At 39.4% G+C, this 12,219-nt stretch overlaps 1 protein-coding gene across 1 annotated transcript; it reads right to left on the reverse strand.

Moving 5' to 3' along the window:
- Nucleotides 1–7,658: 7,658 nt before the first annotated feature.
- dio1 (iodothyronine deiodinase 1) lies at nucleotides 7,659–10,976 on the reverse strand. Its single transcript, XM_080771370.1, has 4 exons — nucleotides 10,578–10,976; nucleotides 10,339–10,482; nucleotides 9,163–9,362; nucleotides 7,659–8,367 (listed from the first exon to the last, which is right to left on the reverse strand). The coding sequence occupies exons 1-4, from the start codon at nucleotides 10,912–10,914 to the stop codon at nucleotides 8,302–8,304; spliced, it is 747 nt and encodes a 248-aa protein (XP_080627496.1). The 5' UTR covers nucleotides 10,915–10,976; the 3' UTR covers nucleotides 7,659–8,301.
- Between the last annotated feature and the right edge of the window lie 1,243 nt (nucleotides 10,977–12,219).

Consider the following 12,219-nt stretch of genomic DNA (forward strand, 5'->3'; position numbering starts at 1 on the left):
GTTTCTTAAAACAACTTTTTTCAGTAACTGACTTTAATTTATGAAGACCTTTAATTTCTATTGCCTTTTGAGTCCCCCAATACCTGTAATATTTACTTGGTTCAGTGTTGTATTCCCCCTTTTACATTCATATTACACTTTAAACAGCATTGGGTGACACTCCCAAATTATGGTATGCTATTCGTTATTTTCAGTACAGTTGTCTGTTTGACAACGGAACAGGATAGATTTCTTTCCACATGCACAAGGAAGGACCAACTTAATATATATATATTTTTTGTCAAATACGTTTATTAATTAACAAGTTATAAATCATTATACAATTGGTACAGTATACATTATTTTTTTCCTTTAATGGAAAAAACCAAAGAAAACCCTCAATCCCTCCCACCCATACTGCTCAGTGACACCGTATAGAATAAATGGTGAGATGATGAAATACTGTCCTGGAAAACATCTGAAATGATATACAGTCAACCACATCAGTGGTATCCTGCCTGCTTCTACTCAAATAACAGACAAGGGGCAGCCAAACCTTATCAAATTGTCTCTTGTTTTTCAGGAAGTACCTTGACAAACTTCTTCATTCGAATCACATGCATGCATTGGTATAGAGCGCCGCAGTCCCTCCCCCTTTCAGAAAAAACCCCAGGAAATGCAAACCCAATGCATTCTCCCATCGGCACTTCTAATATAATTTATTTAAAGACGGTTACGCCGCGGACAAAGCCAACTCGGATCGTGACAAATCATGACAATGAACACAATGTTTTGGGCCGATCAAATCATTAGAAAGAAGAAAAGAAAGTCAGGAGACCAACACTATTTGTTTTGTTTTTCGTCTTATAAATTATTTGATCGGCCCAAAACATTGTGTTCATTGTCATGATTTGTCACGATCCGAGTTGGCTTTGTCCGCGGCGTAACCGTCTTTAAATAAATTATATTAGAAGTGCCGATGTGAGAATGCATTGGGTTTTCATTTCCTGGGCCACTCATTTTTCTGAAAGGGGGAGGGATGCGGCGCTCTATTGCTATATTTGTAAAGGCGTTTTAAAAATGTTGCATTTTTATTCATGCTTAATTGGGCACCAACAAATAGCTGATCTACAACCTCACAATGTGTTGCACCTGGCCTTTGTGACCTTGTATATCTGCTGCTTGTTTGGCAAAGTCAAGGACACACCTGCCATAATTCAATGTTCCAGCAGAGGTCAGTGCTGAACAACAGTGCGAGAGCTGTGATAATTGTAAACGGGACTAGTGTCAGACTACTAAATTTGAGCTAGATCAATGTTTCTCAACCTTTTTGGGTGGCTAATATCCCAGTATTCTATCAGTATCATGTCACATGATACTCACCGTGATATGGAGACACAATGACCACCACGACATCCCTGTCACACAGAGCTGTGTGAGGGGACTGGTTTGACGGGCCTGCCAACGTTGCTGTGATTTAAAATGTGTATATATATATCCATATATATGGAGATTTCTGTCTCTGTGTCCCTTTATTCCTATATATGGAGTTCTGTGTCGGGCATCCCCAAATATGGAGTGTTGTGATATCAGAACAGACCAGCTCTATATAGAGCGTTGCAGTCCCTCCCCCTTTCAGAACGACGAGTGGCCCAGGAAATTATTCTCCATATGCTTTTCGTCGTTCTGAAAGGGGGAGGGACTGCGACGCTCTATATGGACCCCGGCAGGGGCCCTGTCTAGAGCCCGGGCAGAGGCCTTTTGTGGCGGTTCTGGACAACCGTGGGTCGGACGGACTCTACACCGGGCACTGTACTCCATCCATGTGGGCGTGTGTCGATTACAACCGCACACACATACAGATAGAGACGTGATGCATATAAATAGATGTACTGACCTCACAGAGACATTCCTTGTGGACAGTATGTTCAAACATACTGTACCTGCTGCCAATAAAAACAATTGCGAGTCCCAATGCAGGACTCTATTTTCTTCATCTGTATCATTGTGTGGACAGACAGTAAACACAAGTTCACAATCTATATCTTCCTTTGCTAAACCATCTCAACTGAATTCCTTACATCAAAATGACAGAAGAGTGAATCTTTTCGCCTTTGTTTCTTTCAATATTTAACATCCGTTCAGCTCTTCAGATCAGTCAAAGGTTGTACACTGTTGAAGCTGACACTGATATCAATCCTGACCTATTTCAAAGCGGTGTGGTTAGCAGTTATTTTGTCATCAGACAAACCTCGAGACTGATACAAAACTTTACTAAATCTTAGACTTTTTTCTACACTCAATCTTCAGTTATTGGAATGAAGAGCTTTCCATAGATTATTCACACTAAAAGAAGACATGAAGCTTGATATATATATATATATATATATTATCAAATAAAATATATTATTTATTGCACAACCTATAACAAACACTGCTTAAAAGCTAAAATTCAGGTATGGTTTATTTTACAGAAAAAAAATTATCTGATAAAATATAAAAGCATATTCAATGTAAAAGAAAAAATTAATGAATGAAAACATACTTAATGCTGTACAAAATAACAAAGGATTATACTGTCACAATATTTTTTTGTAACTTCACTGATATATAGTTTCAAAATGTAATTTTAGTTTTGCCTTTCCCATATGAAACTATATGATTTTATGTTCTCATGGTGAGGTAAGAACCTTCGAGGAGGCTAGGTATTGAGATTTTTTTTAGATTTATTTATGATTCTTTTAGTGATTCTTTAGTGGGGTTTTTTATGTTTTTTTATGATTTTATATATATGATTTTATGTTCTCATGGTAAGGTAAGAACCTTCGAGGAGGCTAGGGTATCGATATTGTTTTAGATTTTGACTTTTAGTGATTTCTTAGTGATTTTTTGTGATTTGTTTCGTGCTTTTTAGTGATTCTTTAATGATTTCTGTTCTCATGGTGAGGTAAGAACCTTTGAGGAGGCTAGGTATCGAGCCAAAGAGGCTGATGCTGCCTTGGCTGCCAAGCGATGTTGAGGACCTCTATATGGAGTTCCAATGACTGTCAAAGAGTCCTTTTCTATGAAAGGTGTACAGAAAGGAGATGTGTTTCTTATTACAGACGTATATTGTTTATTGCGGCCATAGGTTCCTTATTGCAGCTGTGGGTTGCTTATTACAGCCCTGGGTTGCCTACTACAACCGTAGATTGCATGCTTATTGCAGCCGTGGGTTCCTTATTGCAGCTGTGGGTTGCCTATACAGCCCTGGGTTGCCTACTACAGCCGTAGATTGCTTATTGCAGCCGTGGGTTGCTTATAGCCATAGATTGGCTTGCTTATTCCAGCCGTATAGGTTGCTTATTACAGCCTTGGGTTGCTTATTGCAGCCGTCGGTTGCTTCTTCGGTTGCTTATTGCAGCCGTAGGATGCTTATTACAGCCGCGGGTTGCTTATTACAGCTGTAGGTTGCTTTTTACAATCGTGGGTTGCTTATTATAGCCGCAGGTTGCTTATTCCAGCCGTAGGTTGCTTATTACAGCCTTGGGTTGCTTATTCCAGCCGTAGGTTGCTTATTACAGCCTTGGGTTGCTTATTGCAGCCGTAGGATGCTTATTGCAGCCGCGGGTTGCTTATTACAGCTGTAGGTTGCTTTTTACAATCGTGGGTTGCTTATTACAACCGTAGGTTGCTTATTACAACCGTGGGTGGCTTATTGCAGCCGTGGGTTGCTTATTACAGCCAAATCATAAACAAACAATCATAAAGAATCATATAAGAAATCATATAAAACATATATGATTTTTTTTATGATTTATGATTTTTTTTATATGATTTTATGTTCTCATGGTGAGGTAAGAACCTTTGAGGAGGCTAGGTGTCGAGATCTTTTTATGATATTTTATATGATTTTTTGTGCTTTTTGGTTATTTTTATGATTTTTTTAATAGTTTTATATATGATTGAGGTAAGAACCTTCGAGCTAAAGAGGCTGATGCCGCCTTTCCTGACAGCATGTTGCGTGTTCGAGTCCTGTTTATGACGACTGTTGCATGTCTCCAGTGCCGGTTCTAGGCCTTTTGAGGCCCTAGGCAACATATTATACAGAGCCCCCCCCCCCCCCTCCTGCTTTGCCACGCCGGATAAAAATTGTAAATTTGCCATGAAAATGCTTCAATCTGGTGCACTTTGAGATCAAAATTAAGAAGCTAGGTGGGGGCCACATATGTTTATAAACAAATCCCAAATGTTTATAAACAAATCCCAAATGTTTATAAACAAATCCCAAATGTTTATAAACAAATACCAAAATGTTTATAAACAAATCCCAAATCCCATGAGACTTGGTCCTACCCCCCGACCATGAGACTTACTACAGGTCAACTGGTAGTGGTCCTACCCCCCCCATGAGACTTACAAATCCCAAATGTTTATAAACAAATCCCAAATGTTTCTAAACAAATCCCAAATGTTTATAAACAAATCCCAAAATGTTTATAAACAAATCACAAATGTTTATAAACAAATCACAAATGTTTATAAACAAATCACAAATGTTTATAAACAAATACCAAAACGTTTATAAACAAATACCAAATCCCTTGGTCCTACCCCCCCGACCATGAGACTTACTACAGGTCTACTGGTAGTGGTCCTACCCCCCCCATGAGACTTACAAATCCCAAATGTTTATAAACAAATCCCAGATGTTTGTAAACAAATCCCAAATGTTTATAAACAAATCCCAAAATGTTTATAAATAAATCACAAATGTTTATAAATAAATCACAAATGTTTATAAACAAATACCAAAATGTTTATAAACAAATCCCAAATCCCTTGGTCCTACCCCCCCGACCAAATGATGTCTCTCTCCTTCTCTCTCCCTTTGATATCAATAAAAGCAGAAAAACAAAACAAAAAATTATAATCTTTAAGTTATGATTCACTACTGTTCTAGTGAGTAGTGCACTGCATGTTATGGAGGTTTTATGTAGGCATAATGGTAGCCTACATTTATTAAGTTTTATTTCAGACAGGCTATTTATAACTGTGTCCTCAGGTACAGAGTCATTTGTGTGAAGTCAGCCTTCCTGTTTACATGTTATCCACCGCAGTCTGGAATAAACCCTACTATTAATATAGCACGTTGTGCTGCATTGATGGTACACATTGTGCAACACAAGACAATGTTTTACTTTACCATGCGCTGGTCTCTTAACAGGACCTCGCACACAACCTCGCCCTTTAGGGCCTTTAGGGCGAGGGCGCTTCTTGCCCTCAGGGCGTCTTACTGGTATTGTTTGCAATATGTACTGTATGTTTTAAAAGAGGGATTTTGTGACAACCATACATTACTCCATACTAAATATACAAAAAAATATATATTTTGTTCCACCTTCCAATTACTATATCAGTACTTTGTGTGCACTCACCCATTACAGACTAGAGAAATTTCTATACCATTGTTCGGTTCTTTTGGGCCATTGGTTAAAAACATCAGTAAAATGTATGGGTATAAAAAAGTTATTTTATAAATAATGGGAACTGTGGGGTGTTTAAAAATGATTACTTATTGTCCTATTTCATAACTCCATGTCACTAATTTCATGTTTACATCATGCTTAATGCGTTCGTTGTATTATGTTTCAGTATAATGGGTATGGTTATGGAACTCTGGAAGTGCTTTTGCGCATGCGCGACTGCAGGTGGGTTGATTGGTAGTGGCGTTCATTCATCTACATACAACCCGTCGTTAGGAGTTCACTGCCCGTTGGTACGTAACCACCTGTAACTGAAGTGTTTGCTGAGCTACTGCCATGGTTACTGATGCAGCCTGTTAGCAGTGTAATTTTTTTTTGTACAATTGTGTGATTGTAAACATTTACCACGTTATGTCCGCATTTCATACAGAAATTACAGAAAGTATTAAGCGAGCGACGCGTGGCTTGCAGTGAGTGCGCTGCAGCCTGGCTAGCGTTTGGCTAGCGATGTTAGCCGTGGCCAACGCTGGCTGTTTGGACAGGCTACTCTCCTCTGTCAACCAACTTTGCTAAATTTGGTAAATGGTGGAGGAGTCCTGTAGCCTGTACTGTTGCGTGGTGGTGTTTTGTGGGTTTTGTACGTCCATGAAGGCCAAGGGTCACGTTGGTTTAACACACGCCACGGACTCTGCCTGGTCTGCCATAGTAATGTTGAAGCACCGCACCGTGCCACGGGCACGAGTATCACTGCTGCGTGCGTGCGATCTCCGCAGGCACTTTAGTGAATTGCATTCTGGGAAATGCAGTTTATACTTGTTATATCCAGCTCGCTGTAGTAACAGAGATTACTTTGTGTTTGCTTTATATATAATATATATTTAATGTACATGTGCGTGTATATACAGTATAATTGATGGTGTATTCAGTGATTGAATATATATATTGTAAAAGTATGTTACAAATAACATATTTTATGATTATTGCATTATATTCATAGAATATTATTGTGATAGTGTTGTTTTTTATTTAAACCCTATTAGTTTACTGGAGTCATCCAAGGGTCTATGCCCCCCTCCTTTTCCCCACTATCTTATCTCTACCAGCTCAGTATGAGTTAACAGTGCCACTTTGAAAAGTGGTATATATCACTTTTGTGGTGGTATGCCAAAGACCACTTTTTTGGAGCTCGCCCCTCATGCACTGGTGGGTTCATGTGGACTTCCCCCATGATTTTGATTGACACATAACACTAACAGGCTCTGTGCATAACTCTAGTCTCCAGTTTCTAGACGGTGGCATGCCCGTTGCCTGTTCCGGTTCATTTTCCCAGAGCTTCTTGATTGGCTAGGCAGCAGATTTGAAACACACAAAAGGTGTGGTTTCATGAGTTTCCCATTCAAATCCATTGCCGGGTGAATCAAATTAAGCTGTGGGGCACAGAACCATAACAGGAAACATACGTTGTAGAAACCTGGTAATACAGAGCCAAACGCATAGTATAGGCCTAGACCCTAGAGGGTTATTTACTTAGTTTTCCATTGTTTGAATTCAGACATTCATTGTACAATCGTGTTAGTTACTGAACATATCTTGTTTTTGATACAACACGGTCATACAGCCAAGTATAAACTAGCCGCTACACTATGTTGCTTTAGGAAGCTGGTTTATGCTTCATCGTAAGCCAGTGTGACGTGCCGGAAACAGCCAGTCTATAAGCTCACAACGCGTCGAATCCTTGACACATTGTAAGCTTGTAGATCTGCCATGTACCCGGCACCGTCATACGATGGAGCATAAATAAGGCATGCGTGGCTCCAGTGAATTCACTGGCTGATCGCCACAGGATGTGGCCTGCTGGCTGGGCATGGGCCAAATACACCATTTAGGCCACTTTACAGCATGTTATGTAACAACACCAACTTGATCCGTTTCCTGCTGTAGCTCTGAGTTAGTCATTCAGTGATTTGTAAACTATTTGATGTTGTTCATGCATAATTTACTGTGTTTATTTGTGTGGCAAGGAGACACAAGCCAACTCTGTCAATGAAAATAATCTCTAAAATAATTACAATAGTAGGCCCATATTGCCTGTCACATTTCTTATAAAAGTAACCAGGCCAACATTATTCTCAAATGACACATAAAAAGCGGTTTATATAATACATATTTTAGTATATGGGTCCAGTGTGAGTTGGTTTACAATGCATACATACACAAGTGGAAAACATGATGCAGACATCAACATTCCCCCTATTGTTATGGATTTACATAGGCTACTTTATTTCTGACATACATAGCAGGTTGTTAATGCATACAGGTACATGCACATTTTGTAGCCTACTTAAACATGTCAAATGTCTATAAATGCTCTAAATAATTCAGCTGAGGGCATACTTTTAATGAATTAACTATCAAATTACAGTGACCATAGGTTTACATTGTAACCATCATATAAAAAGCAGTCTCATGTTAAATTATTTCAGACCATTCACTCAGACCATGGGAAGTATGCAGTTGACTCATGAGGTAATAACGCTGTGTATATAGAAATCCATTTAAAAGCAATGTTACTGAGCCTTTATTTATATGATATTGTTATTGTACTCCAGTGCATGCATCATTTAAAACATCCTTGATTACCCAAAACTCCAACTGGACAGTCTCCATGTTTCACTTTATCTGGCTCCAGAGCATGTCAAGTTTCTTCTGTAGCCGTCACTAACAAACATGATCGCTCTGTCCAACCTCAAGAGTACAAACTTTGGGAACACACACAAAACCCCTCATCTCATATATATATATATATATATATATATATATATATACACACACATACAGCCAGACTTGTTCAGATTATCTACTTGATCTTCTCCAGGACCATACGCACCTCCATGGGACTGTAGTTCCAGGGTCCCATACCACCCTAGTAAACACAGAAATAGAACAATACATGACTTAGACTTAGAAAGAAAGGGTCATAAGAAATGAATAACTAGTATTTAATAATCAACCAATGCGTTCATTTCACTGTGTAAAGGCACCGGCCACACCAAGAAAGTAGGGATGCAATGAATGGGAAATTGTTTAACTCCTTAACTGTGCCGTATTAAGGAGCTCTGTTAAGGGCGAGGTCGCTTCTCGCTCTCAGGGCGTCTTATTGGTTTTGTAGGCTATATCTTCATTGTCCTGTGGCATGGTATGCATGCAAAGGAGAAATCCATTCAAACTATGGCTCCATTCCAGAAATTCCATTCCAGAGCTGTGTTGTGTTCATTAAGGGCTGCTTGCATAACAACATGCACACCAGTAACCTCTTCAATATAACAGAATAGGCATTAGACTTTGGGTCTATAAAAGTTGGTTACATAACTCTTTGATAAGCATTTGTTCAACAGTTTGAGAAACACCTTAGGGATGTATACTTACTTAGCTGGCGAGTTCTCAGAAGTGCTGCTATATTTGCCAAGTACAATAAATGTGTTTTTTCTTTATTTCTTTTTTCTGGGCTTTATTTTGTCCCAAATGGGAAATGAGGCTGCAGTAAGTCACAAAACACAGTAAAAGCTCACAAACAAAGAATATAAGACATAAAATGAACATTAGGACATAAGTTCAGAAAATAACCAAGGAAGTTGGAACCTAGTGTAGCCTACTGAGTGTGCTAAACAGCTCACACAGCAGTAAAGCTGCTGTACTGACTGACATACAACGACCCTACCTTATAAATGACTTTCCCAGCCTGCAGCACATACAGCCTCTCAGGTACGGCACCATATTTCGTTGTGGTGATGTTGGTCATTTCATCCACTACCACTGGACACAGAGGATCCTTCTGGACCAGAATCTTAGCTGCAGACAGCCTCTCGTCCAGGCACTGGTGTTGGTTGATGTCAACATTGTTGGCAAAGACCCAACCATCTGAAAGCAATAAAGAATTAAGTGACCAGCATGACTGACTGCAGATTGACACCACAGCTAAAGCTTTGGAAAACCAGAAGCATTGCTATGCGCTTGTTCAGGGGTTTAATCATAAACAATACTATCTCATGATAGCTACGTATATAATAATTATGACACACTGGAAAGGGCGTCAATGCATGTCATTTGATTTTACACAGCTGAAAGAAAACCATAACTTGTATGTGCTAGTTGGGATTTGAACCCCATGGTCTCCCGCAGACGTAGCTTTTGTTTTAGAATTTCTGAATTTATCAAGACGTTGCCGAACTTGGTTCATGAATTAATCAGAGTTGAACAGACTTAGCCAGGGTTCACATGATCATGGCGAAACTTCTCCCTGTTTTTTGGGACCGCTACATTTACAGAGCAAAAGTGTACATAAACGTCCAGATTTTCAAATATAAAGTGCTTACCCCGGGGCCACAGATGTTAGACATTTCCTGGATCAGCTATTATATTAGCACCCGTGCATTCCGCATTGTTTCAACTATGCACCCTGTTTGAGAGGAATCACACCCGTGTGAAGTGAGGGGCGCTCTTAGCGGGCGTGTAGCGTGAATTAAAATGTTGACTGGGTAAATTTGACCCCTCACTGTATTTTTTTCTCCTTTTTACCTCCTATGATGATTTCCTGTTTATGGCTATATAACCTATAAGTGTTTGTTTGTAGCCTACGTCTCTACGTGTTATCATGATGAATTGAACATGGTGGACCCTATTGTAAACAAGTGTAATGCTTTATGGTGTCGTCCACAGTTAACAGTTTTGTATTGAGTTGTGCTTGAAATGTACTGTAATTCTCCAATCTGTTAATACATTCTTCAATCAATAAATCAATCAATGACAGTCATGTACGGGGCTAAGTTAATATGGACGTGGTGGACAGCAGGATATTTCAAAGGACAATGGTTTGGTGGTGTTCTATTTCACTCACCTGTCGAATGTGCTTCAATGATGTAAACTACAAGAAAGTCTGCCACGTCCCTGAAGTCACGGACGACTTGTTTGAACTCGTCCAGTTTGAACAGAAACGGGGGTCAGGTGCAACTTCCAAAACTCAACACCAACGGTCTGTTGCCTGCCAAAGGAAAACAACATCACATCACCACTGTTGAATGTATTCCAAGTGCAATAGGGTAAATTAACAGATGATTTTATGGTGTAAAAACTCACCTTTCATGAAGTTGAAGATGGTTGATTTATCTCCCTCTAATGTCACAACAGGTGTGTTGGGGGCTTCTGCGCCCACAAAGGCCTCTTGGCCCAGATTGAGCCACAAGTGTCCTACCATCGTCTTGAAGAAGGCAAGGGAACCGAACGTCGGTCCCCAGTCTTCATACTTAAACTGTGGGTTATGGGCCATCGTGGTCCTTTCAGCTGCTTTAATGGTGATCTTCTTGGCTAGGCTGGGTGAAATGAAACGCAACATTGTCAGAACGCCGACATTCAGCATTCCAAAGAAGAACATGCATATTGTGATCAGGAACACCCGCAGTTTTTGTACAATCATGGATCAAAGTGAACTGCTGTCTGAGTGTCACACGGTGCTCCACTGACCAGCACACCGACCACCACGCGTCGCTGGACTGATCTGCACTCTGCACTGCAGCAGCGATAACCACCACAGATGTCCAACCTATTTCCGCGTGTGGAAACATTAGGACAACGCAATCCGTAGGTTTACCGTAATATTGGACATGTACGCACATACGTTTTGTAACTTTATTATAATGGCGTTTTACTTAACTCGGGTTTGCCGTTGTCACTCGCATCATCGCATGCATGCTTATAAAAACGAAATCGGCACAGCAGGTAGGCCTATGTTAATAATGAGTTGATTAGCCTAGGCAGGCTAGGCTATGTTATGTTTTGTTGAGGATTAGAGGGAAATGTAGAGTGAATTTTAAATGCATGCTAAATGCAGTCCACCTGACTCCACCACTAGATGGTGGTAGAGATTAGGCTACAGCCTACAGTAGACGAGTTGTGAAATTTTGCTCAACATAGTGTGGCTCTAATTTAGCGTTGGAAAGTGTATATACCGTGGGAAGAAAATATAGGCTAGCTACATATTCGACATTTTTTATTGTAATTGGGCTATTTTTGAGGAATTGTAGTAGCCTATTTGAATAATATTCGTTTTACACCTAGTTTAATTCAGGTGAACTTGAATAGTTTTTTCCCATGAATTCAACTGAAAACCCTCTGGCCTGTAAAATATCAGTTTTCTCAATAAAAATAAAAGGTTCAATATAGCCTACAGGCTGCAGCATATCCAACGATGTTCATAAGCCTATACTGGATGAATGTATATTAATAACGATATCAAACATAGCCTATAGCCTGTACGCTATCACCCTATCTATCAGACCTAATGTGAAATAAATGTCATTGGCTACCAATGGCACATACAAAAACAAACTAAAAAAAACAGCGAAAACCTAAACTTAATCTCATTTTGTATTCTATTGGAGATTTTTATGAGGCATATATAGGCTAATGCATATTGTATATTTCTTCCAGAGTGGGATTTTTCTTTTTCTAAGCAATTATAGGCTGTTTTATTTATTTATTATTCCAACTGTCGGAATGTCTATTTTTTAAGGGTTTTAATAGGCTATGACTACTTGTAGTAATTTGCTCGTCACTTAGCCTACCGTGCTTGACTATTGTGAACAGAACTCAATTAGTCTTTTTAGTTTTTACAGAGCATAGCCTATGAAGGCCTACATTTTATTTTCTTCTAATTCGTTTTCCTTGGATTTAATTTGCCTATAGGCCTACATGTCCAGAAACACTAGTTGTAGCCTATAAT

The sequence above is a fragment of the Protomyctophum bolini genome (assembly GCF_963924005.1).
Source record: "Protomyctophum bolini genome assembly, chromosome: 8".
In the NCBI taxonomy this organism is placed as follows: domain Eukaryota; kingdom Metazoa; phylum Chordata; class Actinopteri; order Myctophiformes; family Myctophidae; genus Protomyctophum; species Protomyctophum bolini.